The following is a 19,110-nucleotide window of genomic DNA, read 5'->3' as shown; positions in this document are numbered from 1 at the left end:
ATACACTTCCATGCATGATCTGGGTTCATTCTTAGAATAAATGTTTCGTTTTCAGCACAGTCCTGATGAGTAACTCCCCAGTGGTTTGTGCCTTGCTGTCCAACAGCACTTTAGAGTACAGAAATATCTCTAGGTTTCCTGGTTGATGGGAATTTGATTTTGGTCCTATAGCCCTCACGTTTGTTTCCCTGCAGCTTGGCTAAACCATCATACAGACAAACTTGAGACCACCAATATTAGTTAACACTCCCCTAGGAAAATTGTAAGTTTCCATGGTAACATGCCCCTGGAACTGACGTAATTATATGCATATAATGAAACAAAAAAGAAGCGATTGCTAGATCTAGCAGCCAGAGGTACACATGAAGCTAAAATACTCACCCAGCTTCTGTCTAGTTTAGAGGCTCAGTATACCCAATGGGACCAGGCATGGGAATGGCCTGGGAATTGAAGTGGCTCCAGCTTCCCTTGCTTCAGTAGTAACTGACATAATAGACCCTCTGTCACCACATTTCTTCCCTTTTCTGGTTGGTTGCAGGCATACATGTATTTGGGTGAGGGAGAGCGGTTGCTGAAAACTCTGACGAATGAAGATTCTTGGAGCCAGGTCTTTGAATATGCTACATTTTATAGTCTTAAAGCCCAGGTAAGAAACCACTGGAGGCTTAAAGCTGGCAATCCACAGGAGCAGAAGTCATCTGTGTGTGTCCTATACTCTCCTCTCACCTGCTGGCACAGATCCTTGCCCAAGACTCTAGAACCCCAAGCTTCTTGACTCAATACTGTCTCGCTATAACTTGATCTCTTTCCTGCCAAGTAGGCTGACATCTTTATGAAATGTCTTTGAAACAGTGCACATAAATGACTAAAACAATCCCTTATATGATACACAGCTCAATGTCAAACCCTACTCTGAAGCCTTCCTTGTGCAGGCCCCCAATAAGCATTTATTTTTAATACTATGTCAAAGCACAGGAAGATTCTGTTTCTGGGTCATGGTTAAGCTTTTTAGACACGTATTCCTCCACATTTATTGTTGGAACACACTGACTGAGTCTAGAGCACACTGACTATAGTCGAACACAGAATGCTTTTCCTCCCTCCCTCCCCATCTCCCCTAGGTTTGTTTTAATATGGGGCAGATGGTACTCGCCAAGAAAATGCTGCGAAAGGCACTGAAACTTCTCGACCGAGTGTTTCCGACCAACTTAATCACCCTGCTTTTCCAAACACACGTGGAAAAGAACAGATTCTCCCACTTGATGAACCAGCATCACCAGGAGGGCTCGGTGCCAGGGTAAGGGAAGGAGCTGGGGAAAGTGGAGGGTCTCATTTCCATTCCTCAGATGAGAAGAGTTTCCACATAGTGTAAGTCTCTTCTCATGGCGTGGTGCTCCAGTAGCTCGAACACTCCTGTTTGGTTTGATCACTTGTAGGATGGTACGGAGGCAGATAGGGTGAGGGCTTGCTGGCCAGGGCCAGGGCCCCTAGAGCACTTCACAAACAGCCTTTGTCAAAGAGTTCCAGGTGATAAAATATGGGCTCCTTCACAAAGTGGCCTTCATCAGGGTTTCTATTGCTGTGAAGAGACGCCATGACCATGGTAACTCTTATAATGAAAACACATTTAATTGGGTGGCTTATATTTTCAGAGGTTTAGTCCATTATCATCATGGTATGACATGGTGGCGTGCAGGAAGACATGGTGCTGGAGAAGGAGCTAAGAGCCCTACATCTTGACCCTCAGACAACAGGAAGTGAACTGAGACACTGGGTGTGGCTTGAGCATACATGGAACCTCAAAGCCCACATCCACAGTGACACACTTCCCCCAACAAAGCCACACCTCCTAATAGTGTCACTCCCTATGAGCTTGGGGGGGGGGGCAATTAAATTCAAACTACCACACAAAGTGAGCACCAAGTCTCTTTCTTATTCAAACAATGACTCTCCTCTGAATCCAGAATCAGATATCAGAACCAGTGCCCTATTCCTTAGAACCTCAGCAGCAAGCATCCCCTCTTCCATGCATTACTAAGATACTAATTATTATTCTTACTTCAAAGAAGACTAGCAGGCCTTGAGGATATCTGCCAAAGGATAAACTTCCCCAACCTTCTATGAATTTGATAAGGGTTCCATTAGGGATGGGTGGTCATTAATTCAAAATGTTAATTTAAGATTTAGTCTACAAATGAACAACAAATAAAAAATGATTGAAGTGCTGAAGATGTCTCAGTGGTTAAGGATGCTTACTGAATAACCATAAAGTCTAGAGTTTGGATCTCAGCACACAGAAAATAAGCCATGCATTGGGGAGCATGGCAGCAAGCATGAGGCCTGGTGGGAGGGACAGCTAAGAGCTCACATTATGAACCATAAGTGGGAAACAGAGAGTGAACTGAGCGTGGCACCAAGACCAGTCCCCGGCAACATACGCCCTCCAGTAAGGCCACATTGTCTAAGCTTCCCCCAACTAACTGGGGACCAAGAGTTCAGATGCCAGAGCCTGTGAGGGACATTTTCATTCAAACTACTACACCATGTATCGCAAAAAATGGTTGTAACTCCAGTTCTGAGGGATCTGATATGCTCTTACACATACACGTAGGTGTGGGTATCACATGTACCTATAAATATACAAAACAAATAGATAACTACAATGAATATTTAGGAAGAAGATGCCAGTGGAGTTGGGAGCTCATGTCTGTAATCTTGGCACTTGGGGGACAGGCAGGGGAGCGCATGAGTGCTTGGAACCAACCTGCTTCATTTTTATGAAGCACATTTTCTTCCTTATAAAATGGAGACCATGGTTTCTATTTTGTGATGACATGGGGATTTTTTTTTAAAAAAGAATTATTTTCTTTTACCTGAGTGAATGTTTCTCCTACACGTATGTCTATGTACCACGTGCATGTCTGGTGCCCTCTAGGGTCAGACGACGGTGTCAGAGCCATCACAACTGTATTTCGGGCAGTTGTAAGCCATCACACGGTACTAGGAATCGAACCTGGGTGCTCGGCAACAAGCGCTCCTCCCCATAACAGTTTAGATTAAAAACCACCTGCTCTTGTCAGGTATCATTAAGCGAAGCTGGCTAAAGGTACACGGATGACATTCCTCCCACTCGAGTGTCTAGAAAAGGAGGGGATGGCTTGACCCTATTTCACACAGATGGTGAAATTCAAATCAAGCCGTCAATTCAATGTAACCTACTTAAATGCTTCCTAAAAGTGAATGTGATTGTCAGATGTGGGTCGGGCCTCCATTTCAGGTAAGGGCTCTGGGAGAATGAGTAGGAAGGCACGGGGAGCCCAAACGCATGCGCCCCATGGTGATGAGGCCTTCTCTGTCCATCTGCTGTCCCTTGACAGGAAGAAGCTGGCTCTACTTTACCTGCAGTCTGCATGCTTCTCCTTGCTGTGGAAGATCTATAGCTTGAATTTCTTCTTCCACTACAAGTACTATGGCCGGCTGGCAGTGATGATGCAAGTGAACGCCTCACTGGAAACTCAAAATGATTTCCAGGTACATTGGTAGCTGCCCTTGAAAGTGCTGAATCTCATTTAGAAAACCACAGACCTCCTAGCCAAAGCCAGTGGGGAACTGGAAATCATGCGGTCATAGTGGAAGCCTCTCTGGCCGGGTGGTTTTGACAGCAGCTAACAAACACTTTGGCCCCAGATGACTCCATGGTCAGAAATCAATAAAGAGTCAAGCAGCTTTTGCTTTTGCGGGTTGGAATTAATATTATAGGACATAAAGTGAGAAAAACTTAAAATTCTTAAAGACAGCAGAAGTAAGAGTATATCAACATAATCAACATTTGCATTGAAATATTACAGTTCTGCAAACAGCAGCAAAATATAACGAGACGTGGGGCACTGTATTGTTTTTGTAAATATCTTAGTTTAGTGTATAAAGTTTTTGCTTTATAGCTCCACTGTGTTGTCTTATTTTGTTTGTTAGAGACAGGGTTTCTTTGTATAGCGCTGGCTGTCCTGGCACTAGCTCTGTAGACCAGGCTGGCTTTGAACTCACAGAGATCCACCTACCTCTGCCTCCCAAGTGTTGGGATTAAAGGCGTGCATCACCATGCATGGCTTGCGTGTCTTCTTTTGCTTGAGGAAGATTTATGTTTCTTTGAGACAGGCCTCCCTCTGTAGCCCAGGCTGCCCCCCAGTTTGCAGCATCGTGAGGACCTGGATTACAGGTGTGTGCCACTAGGCCTGCTTGGATTATTAGATGTTAATCTTATCTCCACTGATGTTTAGTATCACATATGATGCTTCTGGAAAACTCAGTAGTATACTGCATAGAATGAGAGCTGAAGAAGCTAAACATAAAAGGATGGCTCTCTTTCAAAAGACGGACTCAAGCCATGGACAGTTTCAGACAATAGAAGGACCAGATGAGAACCCAGAGAGTGGTTTCCAGACCCCACCCATCGTCAATGGGACCACCGGCAAGCCACACCACTCTGAGTTTTCTATCTGAAACAGTTGGACTCTGTTCTCTTGGTCCACACACAGGAGTCAGACTGTTGCTGCTGTAGACTGTTCATTTTCCCACCACCACGGGTGGCCACGCTTCCTTTGAGGTAGCAGTTGGCATGTTCACGCCAGGAATCTGGAATTTGCAAAGAACAACTTTGTGATTTAACAAGTACCTAGAGACTTGCCTTTGACAGAATTTGAGAACTTCCGGGAAAAAAACATCCTCCTGGAGAAAAGCCCTAAAAACCCTCCCGTGTACAATCACACCCCAACATATAATATTTGGACTATTAGAGAATCTATTATTAGCCTATTATCCTGTATTTTTCAAAGCAGTTTATAAAATGAATTTTGTATGCACATATGAGAGCATGTATATACATGTGTGTGCATGTGCATGAGTGTGTGTGTGTGTGTGAACTGATTTTTTAAAGATTTATTATGTACACAGTGTTCAGCCTCCATATATGCCTGTAAGCCAGAAGAGGGCACCAGACCCCATTACAGATGGTTGTGAGCCACCATGTAGTTGCTGGGAATTGAACTCAGGACCTTTGGAAGAACAGGCAATGCTCTTAACCTCTGAGCCATCTCTCCAGCCCCTGAACTGATTCTTCAGAAGGAATTCTTTGGCTTTGGCTTTTTCTAAGCATTTATATTCTGAGGCAACTTTCTCATTTTAAAGATTTGATTAAAGAGTAAGCAACTTCTCAAGTCTCCAATTATGTTTTAAATTAGTCCTTCCTTTATCAAACTAACCAAACCATTACAACATTTCTTATGCATTACAAAAGTGATGCATAAGAAGGGTTAATTCTCTCTCAAATGCTTCCTTTGCCTTAACATGACTACCTACTGTGTAGACCTACTGTGTAGAACCTGTTCTGTTTTGTGCTGTGCAGCCATTTATCCACACAGGTAAACTATTGTTTTTATTTTTCATATGAATTAAAATGTTCATATTTCATTTAACGAATGTTTATGAGCGAGACCACAGGGCTTATTCTGGAAGGCCCAGGAAGTAGGTGGCAGACGCCTAATTTGACTTCTGCCCCTAAGTCCATGACATTGGCCCCATGGCTAGCTGCAGTCCAAGTGTAGTGAACAGTTTCCTGGTAGCGGTGATCAGGGCTTCCACCCCAGGATTCTTCCTCAGTCTCCCGCCTTCTCTCTCTGTTACTGCCCTTCTAGATCATCAAGGCTTTTCTGGACTATTCGCTGTACCACCATTTGGCTGGCTACGAGGGCGTGTGGTTCAAATATGAAATCCTGGTCATGGAGCAGCTCTTGAACCTCCCCATGAAAGACGAGGCCATCGAAACCATGGCTTATGTGGCTGACACACTGGGCCATAACAAGTTCTTAATGGGTCATCTGGACTTGGCCATTGAGTTAGGTAAATGCTAGCTAGGTAAGAAAGGGCAGAAAGTTACATGGAATAACCTCAAACGCATCACGACTGCTTTCTTCCTAGGTTCCCGAGCCCATAAGATGTGGTCTCTTCTCCGGAATCCCAACAAGCACCATATGGTTCTCTGCAGACTGATTAAATCTCTCTTCTTGAAAAGCAGGTATTTTTTCTAAAGCATTTTCCAAAGTTAGGATTCTCCTTTCCTTTCTGTTTCTGTGACAGAACACTACCCCGAAACAGAGGGGGTTGTGGCGGTGTTTCTTCTAGCTTAGACTTCAGGTCAGCCCATCACTGAGGAAATTCCTGAAGCAGGAACCTGAGCAGAAACCATGGCTTGTTGCTGACTTGCTCTTTTTTTCCCTCTCCAGTCCAAGATTAGCTAGCTTTCAGACCCAGAAATCGTATCTCCCCCAGTAGGCTGGGCCCTCCAGCATCAATTAATAATCAGGACAATCCCCCACAGACATGGCCACAGGTCAGTGTGATCTAGGCAATTCCTTTCTCTCCAATGACTCCAGGTTATCTGGATGACAAAGCTAACAGGACAGGCAGCTGTTTGGGAGTCCTGGCTTATTTCACCCTGATCATAGCATAGGAAAGGAAGCACAGTTTATGGCAAGATAATGTAACTGATAACTGTCATCTTTCACCTATTACTATTGCATCACTTCCCCACACACACACTGTTAATTTTTTTCTTTTCTCTTTTTTTTGGTTTGTTTTATTTTTTTTTTGTTTTGTTTTGTTTTTGGAGACAGGGTTTTTCTGTGTAGCCCTGGTTGTCCTGGAACTCACTTTGTAGACCAGGCTGACCCCCAAACTCATAGCAATCTGTTTTAGGATATTTTACTCTTTTGACTTTTTTGACCACCCAGCTCCCAGATAAATCACACACGGGAGGCTTATTCTCAGTTATGAATGCCTGGCCTTACCTTGTTTGTTTCTTGCCAGTTTTTCTCATCTTCAATCAACCTGTCTACCTTTTGCCTCTGGACTTTTTTCTTTCTCTATTTCTGTATACTTTTTTTTTTTTTTTTTTTTTTTTGGTTTTTTGAGACAGGATTTCTCTGTAGCTTTGGAGCCTGTCCTGGAACTAGCTCTTGTAGACCAGGCTGGCCTCAAACTCAGATATCCGCCTACCTCTGTCTGCCGAGTGCTGGGATTAAAGGCGAGCTACCACCACCCCAGCACATTTCTGTATACCCTTCTTTGCTTCTTTCTCCGTGGCTTGCTGTGTAGCTGGGTGGCTGGCCCCTAATGTCCTCCTCTTCTTTTACTGTTCCTTGCTCTCTTCCACTCAGATTTTTCCTATTTATACTCAGCCTGCCAGCCCTGCCTATCCTTGCTCCTACCTTGCTATTGGTCATTCATCTCTTTATTAGGACAATCAGGTGTTTTAGACAGGCACAGTAACACAGGTTCACAGAGTTAAACAAATGCAGCATAAACAAAAGTTACACACCTGAAAATGATATTCCCCAACAGCGATTCATCTACCTCTGTTCCCCCTCCCCCCAGTGCTGGAATTAAAGTTGTGCACCACCACACCTGGCTCTTTTAAACTCTTTTAATGAAGTTCATTAAATTCTTTTTATGGGGTTATTTTCTGTTCAACTCTGAACTGGTTGCTTTAGCCAGGAACAGAAGGGCAATCAATCACACCTATTGTGGGAATTAAGCCTCCATCCCTGTCAGGTCCAGGGGAATTAAAAAAGCATTGTGCATGCCCAAAGAACAGCAACAAAGACTTGAAGATCCTAGCCAGTTTGGCCTGACTCTAATCCCCCAGGTATGGAAGAGCCCTAAAAGAACAATTTGGGGTGGGGAATCCAGTTGGAGACTTAGGTTCTAGTTCTGAGCAAAGGAAGGTTTGAAGTCTATTTTTTGTTTGTTGGTTTGGTTTGGTTTGGTTTTCGAGACAGGATTTCTCTGTGCAACAGCCCTGGCTGTCCTAGAACCCGTTCTGTAGACCAGGTTGGTCTCGAACTCAGATTTGCCTACCTCTGCCTCCCGAGTACTAGGATTAAAGGTATATGTCACCACCTCCACCCCCAGCTGAAGTCTGTTTTAAGAGTTGTATTTGTTTCTGTTTATGATCAAGACTAACCTAGGCCAGGACCCAACTCCTTCCTTTGCTCTCACTGCTTTTTAACCCCACCCAGATACAAGCATTTGGTCCAGGTCCTCGGATGGCTGTGGGACCTCTCTGTGACAGAGGAGCACATCTTCAGCAAGGCATTTTTCTATTTCGTCTGTCTGGACATCATGCTTTATTCTGGTAAGCATGGGATTTATTCTGGCTTTTGGAATGAAAAGAAATTGGAGTGGATCCCCTAGCTGGAATGGTGAAGCAGCCCTAAGGGGTTTGGGGCCACCTAGTTAGTGTTCAGGGATGGAGAGAGTCTGGTGATGTGACTCAAGGAGCTATTTAGCAATTAAAGGGAACAGTAAACTCCGGGTGAGGTGCACATCTTTAACCACAACACTCGGGAGGTAAAGGCAGGCAGATCTCTGAGAGTTCGAGGCCAGCGTGGTCTACACTTGAGTTCCAGGACAGCCAGGGCTACATAGTGAGACTCTGTCTCGAAGAGGGGTGGGGAGGCATGCTTGGGGATGAGGTGGAGTTGGGGAGAACAATGACAAAATAAAATCTGGAGGAAGCTTGTAGGTCTGAGCTGTCAGATCGATTTCTGAATGAGTATAGTCACCGGAACTGTTTTTACAATGTGCCTTTTACTAGGAGCATTCAGCGTTCACAGGATTTTCCTAAGGCTTCATGTTGACAAGCATGCCCAACACATGGCCTACAGGCTACATAGCTATGAGTGTAGCCTGTCCTTGTTTGGTCTCTGTTGCTGTGATGAAACACCATGACCCATGAGTGGGTAGCGACTTGGGGAGGAAAGGATATATTTCACCTTAGAGTTACAATCCATTACTAAGGGAAGTCACTCAGGGCAGGAGCTCAGGGTAGGAACCTGGAGGCAGGAACTGAAGCAGAGGCCACGGAGTAGGGCTGCTCACTGACTTGTTATTCTGGCTTGCTTAGCCTGTTTTCTTATACAGCCCAGGACCACCTACCACAACAGCTGGGCAGGACCCTCCCATGTCAGTGCCTACAGGACTTAAAGAGGCGTATCCTCAGTTGAGGTCCCTTTCCTAGATGACTCTAGCTTATGTCAAGTTGGCAACAACAACAACAACAACAAAACAACAACAACAACAACAAAAACTAACCAGCCCATGGCCCAACACAGAATTGTGAATTTACTTAAAGCTTCATGAGATCATTTTTATAACTTGGTTGCATGATTCTCAAGCATGAACATCATCGGTGATAATGTGCTACTTTGTTAAAGTGTTTGCATGCCTACAGTGGTTGGCCTGTTGAGTATGACAGTTACAGGCATTAGTCCCTGTTGGTAATGTCAACACAACGCAGCACTCGCTTCAAAGAGGATAAGAGTCTATTCTGGAGCCAAATACAAGCGATGATGGCCCAGGAACACAATTCCATGTTCTAACATGGAACCAGTTCCTTGAACTCTTTTATAATAATATCACAAGGAAAGTCATAAATCAAGGTGTTTTTCAAATACACAGGTGGGAACATCAGAGGGACCCATTACAGGAAAGTGAACAAATCTCAGCCACAGGCCTCAGATGTCTGAAGACACCCCCCAGCTTTAAGACTAAGTTGGTAGAAGCTAGAGGTCTGCTAAGTTAAAAAACGTTCTAAAAGGTTTTTGTATGTCAATCACAGATTATTGGGCCCAAGACAAAAGTGGGCAAGGAATGACTATTTAAGATGCTAAAGATAGTCCAAGATCAAATGCACCTGCAACATCCCAACTTCTCTATATCACTGAAGCTCTCCAGTCAGTCAGCTGCTGCAGACATCTTATTTCCAGGAACCCTCAATCACAGTGATTTGGAAAAACAAGTTCTTTCCTCTAAATAGCATTGAGTAGGTGCCCCCCCTCCCCCACGTTAAACCAGAGGTCTGTTCTCCACACACGATTCACAAAGAGGAGACACATGTTGCTACCAGTAAGGGACCTGTGGGTGAAAAAAAAACTGAGGATTCCTGGACTACCAGGACTTTTTATGGCTGGGCACGGTCTCTTCTATGGAATCGGGCTGCGTATCGATAAGAATCCAGAATACAGCCAGGATTTCGGCAAACATCAATGTTTCGGCAATGCATCAATGTGATGCTGCGACCCACAAGACCCTTTGAATCCTAAAATGATCAGATACTATGTTCCCTGCAGTAGGAAATTCTCTTGGGGACTAAAGACCAGAAAGACACCCCCACCCCTGCTGCCGTGCTACTGCAAGACACTCTGCTTCTCTCTCCTCTAGGCTTCATTTACAGAACATTTGAGGAATGTTTGGAATTCATAGACCACAACGAAGACAACAGAATCCTCAAGTTCCAGAGTGGTCTCCTCCTGGGTCTTTACTCCTGCATAGCGGTCTGGTAACAATATGTTACATACCATTTTGTTTCTAAAGTGAAAAAGTTAAATCCCGAAGAATAGTTCCGTAGTTCCGTGAAATTCTTTAAAAGAAAGAAAGCACATTGACCATTTGCATCTGAGACAGTTTAAAGGTGCCAGGGACTATTCATAGAGAAGGCCTCCCTGAGGGATCCTCTAGAAACCTTCAGCCAAGGACAGAAAAGTAGTTCTGTCTCTCTTGTCTCAATGGCAGAGCAATACAGAGCTTTCGGCACAGCCAGGAGTTTTGTGTCTGTGGGTTCGTGAACCTAAGAGAGAAGATATGAGGTATGGGGGAGAGTTGGGACTGTCCCCAGCATGTGGAGACTAGTCACTATTCCTGAAACAGTAAGTGTAACAACTGTTTACACAGGTTAGGCTGCAGTCAGTATTATCAGGAATCTAGCGATGCTACAGGAAGGTATGCCTGGCATTTGTGAATGCTGCACCATTTGATGGAAGAGTTTTGAGCATCTGTGGGGCTGAGGGCATCCTGGCACTGGGGGGCTACTGAAGGACAACTGGACCAGTTTCTAAGGAGTGCTATAGTTCGGGCACATGAAGAAATAGCACCAGTTGCCCACATACATCTGCCCAGATCTAAACAGATGGAAAAACGTTATTTTGAGGTAGTGACGTTGGAGGATATGGGCTATATAATATCTGCAGGGAATAACACTAAGGCTCCAGTATTAGGCCTAATTACTCTGCAGTGGAACATTGTAGAAACCGTGGGTTTCCCCATCAAGGTAGGCCTCTTCCTGTCCAGTGGCCGAGAAACTCAATGCCATGGTCCCTGTCAGCTTTACTGGTTCTTACGATGGAGACGGCACAGGTACTGAGCAGGGCTTATCTCAGTAGCTCCCAAATCACTAACCAAGTCACCCTTTATTGGAGAAGCGAGAGGAACAGGGAAATAACCCCAGTCCTTTGCCTCACTGGAGCCTCTAACAGAGAACAGTCAGGCAAGAAGCACTGTGTAGGCCTAATAAGCCTGAAGCTGGGGCCATACCTTCAGAATGCGATAAAACAGTACAGCCTCAAGGTAAATCAGAAAACAACCAAATTCCATGTTACCTCCTAGACTGAGACCCTGTGATGGTAAAAATAAAATGCTGCAGTTCCCCGAGTGGCAGCAGAGGGCAGTGGACCATGAGACCACAGCAGGGCACAAAGGCAGCCAGTCCCAGGCAGGGAGCCACACGGTGGGTGAGAGACCAAGACGGATAGGCACTCCATGCAGAGTGAACTTGGATATTTATTTAGTGGGTTATGGAAGGAAGGAGAGAACGGGGAAGAGGAGGCGGGGGGGGGGGGGGGAACAGAGGGGGGAAGGGAGAAGTGGGGGAAAAGAGAGAGAGGCAGCAGCTGCCTCTTTGGGAGAGAGACAGAAAGAAAGATATCAGACTGGGAAGCAGAAGGAACATCTGCCTGCCTCTGGGGTGGGGGGAGTGGGCAGGGCTTGTCTCTTTCAGGGACAGGACAGACCATTACAGACCCCCCACTCTCTTTTCCATCTCATATTATACACAGCCAGGTTGTCTCGTGTGACTCATCAAAAGTTTTGTCATGAAATTAGAGCAACTCCAAACTGAAGTCGAATGACTTTTGATTAAAAAAAAAAATATTTGAAACCGGGCATGGTGGTTCAGTCCTATGTTCCCACTACTTGGGAGGCAGAGGCAGAAGGATCAAGAGTTCAAAGGGAGTTGAAAACTAGCCTTGGCTACACGAAACCATGCTTTAAACACAAAATTAAATTACATAGGAGAATTTAACATCCAGAAAATTACCTATTATGCCCAGATTGTGGGGACCCCAAAAGATCACCATGGAGACCGAATTCATATGCAAAAGCAAAGAGCATTTATTCAAGTTCAAGCCTGGACTCTCCATCTGTCGGATGCAGCAGTTGAGAGCCAAGTGCCCAGCCCAGGCATAGTATAGTAGGGTTTTTTTTTTGTTTTGTTTTGTTTTTTTTATCATAACAGAGGTTGGGGATGAGGGGATTTTCAGGATTCATGATCCTGATTGGTAGACATTTGTCTAGGGGTATCTTGGCAAAAGGAAAATAGGTTTGTGCTGGGCTCAGGACATCTGGTGATCTTATCTAATGGTTGGAATGTCAGGTACTAGCCCTCCCTAGGTGGTGTCAGCTTATGGCTTTTCCTGGAACCTGGTAGTAACATGGCAGCAGGGTGGCCAAGCTATTCTGGGCCCCCTATTACCTTTGCCAGATAAGGCTCACTATCAAATTGGTACGCCAGTGTAAGCTAGTAATCCAAGGCTCTGCCATCTCACAATTGGGCTCATTCCTCATTGCTCTCCGTCCCAGTTGGGATGTTCTTGTAACAGTTGTGTCCCAAGCCAATGCTTCTCATACTTAGGGGCCATAAGAAACACCAGAAGGCTTGTTTGCTCAAATTCCTGGCCCTCACTCCCAGAGCCTGAGTGATTTAGTAAATCTGGGCCAGACCTGGGAATCCACGAGTGACACCTGCCCACCTGCAGGCCACCCTGAGTACTGCTACCCACCTCTCTTTGCAACTGGGGCAGTTTCCTCCAGTCTGAAGCTTGTGATCTGCCTCACTTCCTAGAGTCCAGGGAGCATAATAGATGGTGTCCAACACCCCACGTTTGCTCCTGAGGGCTCTGTTCCTTCCAAATCTCACGATTCCACCCTCTCCTCGTTCCACATCACCTACCCACCATTCTGCTGTATCAGACAGGAAGCAGGTAGAGGGTCAAGGTACTGAAAGTTGACATCCAGAGAGATCTCTCAGGAAACCAGCCCATCCGGAGAGCCATACGGATTGTAATTTCTTCTCTGGTGATGCAGGTATGCCAGACTTCAGGAATGGGACAACTTCTACAAATTTTCCAATAGAGCTAAAACTCTCGTGACACGAAGAACCCCAACAGTTCTTTACTATGAAGGAATCTCTAGGTACATGGAAGGCCAAGCTCTCCACCTTCAGAAACAAATAGAAGAGCAGGCTGAGACTGCCCAGGACAGTGGGATTGAGCTACTCAAGGTGAGGCCTACTCCCTGCCTCCAGCACAAACTCTTCCCTTAGCATTCCCATCTACCTCCTGACTTGTCTGCTCGGTACAGAATTTGTACATATGTATGCTAAAAGTTTGTTTTTTAACCCTCTTAAAAAAAGATGAAAAGGGCCGGAGAGATGGCTCAGCACGTAAGATTCTTGCAGCCAAGCTTGATGACTAGAAACTAGAATTGGATCTACGAGACCTACATGGCAGAAGTAGAGAACCAACTCCTGCAAGTCATTCTTTGACCTTCACACACATGTTGTAGCACATGTGAGCACACACACACTCACACTTACACAATAAATGTAATAAAAATTTAAATGAAAATCAAATTGTTTTTAACTACTCTATTTAGGGACTGTAGGTTTTTTTGTTTTTGTTTGTTTGTTTGGTTGGTTGGTTGGTTGGTTGGTTGGTTGGTTGGTTGGTTGGTTTTTCAAGACATGGTTTCCCAGTGTAACAGTCCTAGCTGTCCTGGAACTAGCTCTTGTAGACCAGGCTGGCCTCGAACTCACAGGGTTTACCTGCCTCTGTCTCCTGAGTGCTGGGATTAAAGGCATGCACCATCACTGCTGGCCGGGACTGTAGTTTTTATACACTGTATGGCACCACTACTCAAGTTTTTACTTCATGTGTATTGCATATATTTTTATTTGTTGAAATTTGCTATCAAATAGACTATTGATGACTGGCTTTCCACCATTACATTGTTTTGCTATTACTGGGTTTTGTTTTGTTTTCAAGGAATTTCACATGTGATTCCTTCACTGTCCATAGGGGTCACCCTCCTCCAAGTTCAAGATTTTTTTTTTCTTCTTTTTTTGGTTTTTCGAGACAGGGTTTCTCTGTAGCTTTGAAGACTGTCCTGGAACTAGCTCTTGTAGACCATGCTGGACTTGAACTCTCAAGTTCAAGATTTTAAGACAGCCCTTTGTGTGGAAACTGATGCTTAGTGCAATCATGCTCTTGGCCCATAATTCTTTTATTTTACATTTGATGTGTGTGTGTGTGTGTGTGTGTGTGTGTGAGAGAGAGAGAGAGAGAGAGAGAGAGAGAGAGAGAGAGAGAGAGAGAGAGAGAGAGAGAGAGAGGGAAGGAGGGAGGGAGGGAGGGAGGGAGGGAGAGAGGGAGAGAGGGAAAGAGGGAGAGAGGGAGAGAGGGAGGAGAGAGGAGAGAGAGAGGAGAGAGAGCCTGTTCATGCTACAGTGCACCCGTGGAGACCAGTGTGGCTCCCAGCTATGGAACTCGGGTTCCATGGTGACAAGTGCCTTTGACCCACTGGGCCATCTCACAGGCCCTATTTAAGTTCTGTTATCTGAGCTTGAGTTAAGGACATTCCAATTTGTTGAAATGAGTTACCTCAGGATTCATTTTAGGAAAGGCAATCTTCTCAATTGCTGGTACTCCACATCTCTTCATGTCCACACTGATTCCTAAACTATCACACCCAGGGATACTACAGATCTGCAGGATAGGCAAAGGTCTAAAATCAAAAGTCAGATTAGTGAGTCTTCAACAGTTTATGAACTGTCATTCTTCCCACAAACCTAGGAAACTGACTCATTCCCATAAGTCAAGCAAAACCACAGGTACAGTATAAGGTATTTCCAGTGCTCTGTGGTTACTGGGGAAGCTATGGAGATAGGCCTCATTAATAGGCTAGGATTTTAAGCTTGTGACACCACGCATTGCTCTCCCTCCCTCCCTCCCTCCCTCCCTCCCTCCCTCCCTCCCTCCCTCCCTCCCTCTCTCTCTCTCTCTCTCTCTCTCTCTCTCTCTCTCTCTCTCTCTCTCTCTCTCTCTCTTTCTCTCTCTCCTATAGCTCCAGTCATCATCCTGGAATTTGCTGTGAGACTCTATGTTGCTCTGACCATCCTGGAATTTGCTGTGTAGACCAGGTTGACCTCAAATTCACAGAGATCCTTTTGACTGTCTCTCGAGTCCTAGAGAAGGTTTTTTTGCCACCACACCCAGCCTTTGCCATGCTTTTTAAATGTGGGTTCTGGGATTGAACTCATGTTGACAAACACTTTACCATCTGAGCCATCTGTATCTCCAGCCCTGGTCATATTTGTTATTTGTCTTCTCTAGACCTTAGAGAACCTTGTGGCTCAAAATACCACTGGCCCCGTCTTCTACCCACGGCTCTACCATCTGATGGCTTATGTCTGCATCCTAATGGGAGATGGGCATAGCTGTGACTTCTTCCTGAAAACAGCTCTGGAGCTTTCTGAGGCACAAGGGAATCTGCTAGAGAAATGCTGGCTGAGCATGAGCAAGGTACGTACCAGCAGCCACCAGGCCACTGTGTGTGTTGGGGTTATGTATGTGGGGTGCTCACCCTTCTGAAGAAGCAAAAGAAATCACTTCTGAGTTGGGTTTTAGACGGCATGGGAAGTCACTGTCTTAGTCCACTTGGGCTTACGAGACGTTTACTGCCCAGTTTTGCAGGCTGGCGAGTCTAAGACTGTAGTGCTTGAAGTCAGTATCTGAGGAGGAGGATCTCCTCACTGATGGTGCTTCTGGCTGTGCCCACATCAGTGGCAGGAGGAGCAGCAGCCAGAGACAGCCCTACTCTGCCACCTGACGCCTGAGGAATTCCCTAGAGAGAACCTCCACTTAACTGAAGCTAGGATTCTTGACATTGCTGCTGGAAATAATCCGAGGCTAAATCCTTAAACAGAAGTAGAGCTGGGGGGCAGGAAGAGGAGGCTTAAACCACGGGTTTAAGCATGGGCATTACTAGTGCTTAGTAAAAGGAGAGCACACACACAACTTAGTGTGAGCTTTTCAGGAGCGATTCACTTACTGTGTGATTCTGGTGGCCTCTGACACTGCATTGTCCAAAGGTGGCTCCTGGAGACATCTGTCACAAGGACAGCACAAGGAAGCTAAGATTTTTTTTGCTGTAAATTATGTTTATGATCTTTTTTTTCCCCTGAGGTTTCCAGAAACCTGCAGCTTCACAGCTAGGGAAGGCGCAAAGCCATATTCAGTTACTTGTGGGGCTTTAGCATGGATTGTTACTATTTTAGTATTCATAGTTAAGATACTTGTATGGAAGAGGAAGCTCGCCTCTATGTGGGATGCTTCACAACCCATTCTGATGATTGAGCAGGTATTCTTAACTTCAACCAAACTCTAGAGCAGTGGTTCTCAACCTTCCTAATGCTGCGACCCTATTAATACAGTCCCTTGTGTTGCGGTGGCCCCAACCATAAAATTTTTGTTGCTACTTCGTAACTATAATTTAGTTATGAATCGTAAACACCTGACGGTCTTAGATTACTCCAGTGAAAAGGGCGGGCAACCCCTGTGAAAAGGTCACTGGATCCCCAAAGGGGTCATGACCCACGGGTCGTGAGCCACTGATCTAGAGCAAGCGACTCCCTCCTTCCTGGTGTTCTCTTCATTTTCCCTGTCTTCCTGTTCTCCCTACTTTTTGCCTGTCCAAAGAATGGAAGCTGGAAAGTGGTTCTCCCACGCTCTTTTGTAAGGACACAGACCCCAGGGACGTCAGAACCCGATCTCCCCAAACCCTGGCTTTCAGTACTATCACCTTAAGGGGTGGGCTCCAACATGTGGTTTGTGGTGGATAGACACACATTCCAGCCACAGTGGTCATCACAGACCTTACCTAAAAAGAGAGTGTACCCATAGCTCAGGACTGTGCATTTCTTCTTGCTCTTCAGAGAATTCCCTCATACAAACCCCCTTAGCACAGTCTCTCCCCCATCTCTGTGGCTCCTTCCACTTTCCTTTTGCTTCCATGACTGTCCACATGGGGATGTTTCAAAGATTAAACTTGGCTCAGCACCCAGCATGGTATTGTGAAACGAGTGACTACATGTGCAATTATGGGTACTTACTTGAGGATGCATCCAAGACCTGCTAATTTGAACAACAAAAATCATTTTAGTCAGTTGTGCATGTTAATGCAGGCCTGTAATCCCAATACTTGGGAGGCAGAGCCAGGAGGATGAGGAGCTCAAAATCATCCTCAACCACATGTATGGAATCATCTGGGGGGGGGGGCAGGTGGTGGCGGCGCACACCTTTAATCTCAGCACTCAGGACACTGAGGCAGGCAGATCTCTGAGTTTGAAGCCAGCCTGGTTCAGAGTGAGTTCCAGGACAGCCAGGGCTGTTACACAGAGATACCCTGTCTCCAAACAAACAAACAAACAAAAAACAAAAACAAACAAAAAAAGAACGAAAAATAAAGAGATCACGCTTGCCTGTGGAGTCCCTTGTTTTTAAAAGCTCAAAGGAGCCAGAGCTGTGTGTGGCAGTACAAGCTATAATTCTAGCTTGTCAGTCACAGAGGCAGGAGAATCAGTCTAAATTCAAGGTTAGCCCAGTCAGGGCTGCACAGTGAGACCTGTCTCAAAACAAAACATGCTCAGGACATGCAATCATTTCTGGAGGCTGACCAGTCTTCCACACGCCAAGAGCACTGGCCAGGCCTTTGTTCGCTTTTCTTCCCCTCAGGATTGGTGGTACTCAGCCTCCGAGTTCATAGGAGATCAGTGGCTTCAGACCGTCCTGAACCTTCCATCATGGGACAAAATCGCCTCGGGCAACGTAGCCCTTCAGGATGTTCAAAAGAACAAATTCCTGATGAGAGTTAATATCCTGGACAATCCTTTCTAATAATTCATGAGCGAGAGCAAAGACTGAAGTAAGAACCATTTGTTTCCTTTTGTTTTGCCAGAGTCCATTATTGTCCTGTCTCCATAGCTGGCCCTCCAGGTTCAAACCTGGGACCAGATACCTCGAATGCCTTCCTTACAAACCCCCTCGGGCCAGCATCAGACTTGCTTTAACTTTACATAGTTGCCTTGCCTTCTCAGGCTGCTTGACCTGTGGTGCTCAGCCTATGCAAACTCCAATCATCAATATCAGGGGTTGGAGGGGTTCTGGTGTCCCTGAACAAGGGACTGACAGAGACTTGCCATCCCAACAGAAGCAGAGCTCATTAAGGGATAGTGCATTTCCATGTGGGAGGAGTTGGGTTCGAGCAAGAAAAAGTTTAGTAGTTCCAAGGGCAGCAGAGCACAAGGATTGGGCCTTTCCCACATATCTTACTGACACACCGTTCTACATACAACTTAGTATGTTGCTGTACCTTTGATTAGCATCTTACCTCTACCCAGGTGGGTGTGTTTTCATAGCATAATAAGCACGGGTTATGTTTGAACACTGGCTTTTGCCGTAGCAGCAGAAAAGCTGGTTTTAGTTGGCCTCACTTGGGAGGCGTTTCCAGCCTTCAGAAGGCTTTAGGAGTCTTCCAGCCCTTATCCTGTCCTGTTCTCCTGCCTCGACAGAGGAAAAACTAGTATCAAGGTCACGTGGCATCTTGTATTGCATGCCACAGTACACACACATGGATGTACATGCACACCCATGCATATGCAGATACACCATGCCTGGGGGTCAGAAGAAAATGTTACGAAGTTGATTCTGTCCTTTCATCTGTAGGTGGCTCCAGGGATCAACCCCAGTTTGCTAAGTGACTGCAAATGTCCAATCCCTGTTATGGTCTGAACCGGCAAGATTAGAAAGGTCACAGTGAGCACAAGTGCAGCTTCCAGGGGTGACGTCCCACCAGCACCTCGCATCTGCAGAAATAAATGCTTTACGT

General features: G+C 45.6%; 1 protein-coding gene across 1 annotated transcript in view; it reads left to right on the top strand.

Moving 5' to 3' along the window:
* The window catches only part of Adcy10 (adenylate cyclase 10), a 68,431-nt gene extending 50,312 nt beyond the window's left edge, over positions 1–18,119 (top strand). Inside the window, exons 23-32 of the mRNA XM_038349612.1 lie at positions 539–646; positions 1,122–1,297; positions 3,378–3,531; positions 5,691–5,895; positions 5,974–6,070; positions 8,073–8,188; positions 10,276–10,393; positions 13,252–13,447; positions 15,558–15,746; positions 17,958–18,119. Coding sequence (XP_038205540.1) covers positions 539–646; positions 1,122–1,297; positions 3,378–3,531; positions 5,691–5,895; positions 5,974–6,070; positions 8,073–8,188; positions 10,276–10,393; positions 13,252–13,447; positions 15,558–15,746; positions 17,958–18,119 — 1,521 coding nt within the window. The remainder of the gene's footprint in view (positions 1–538; positions 647–1,121; positions 1,298–3,377; positions 3,532–5,690; positions 5,896–5,973; positions 6,071–8,072; positions 8,189–10,275; positions 10,394–13,251; positions 13,448–15,557; positions 15,747–17,957) is intronic.
* The last annotated feature ends 991 nt before the right edge of the window (positions 18,120–19,110 follow it).

This window comes from Arvicola amphibius, chromosome 12 (assembly GCF_903992535.2).
Source record: "Arvicola amphibius chromosome 12, mArvAmp1.2, whole genome shotgun sequence".
Taxonomy (NCBI): domain Eukaryota; kingdom Metazoa; phylum Chordata; class Mammalia; order Rodentia; family Cricetidae; genus Arvicola; species Arvicola amphibius.
Note: the sequence above shows the minus strand (reverse complement) of the source record. Positions and strands in the feature narration are given on the sequence as shown.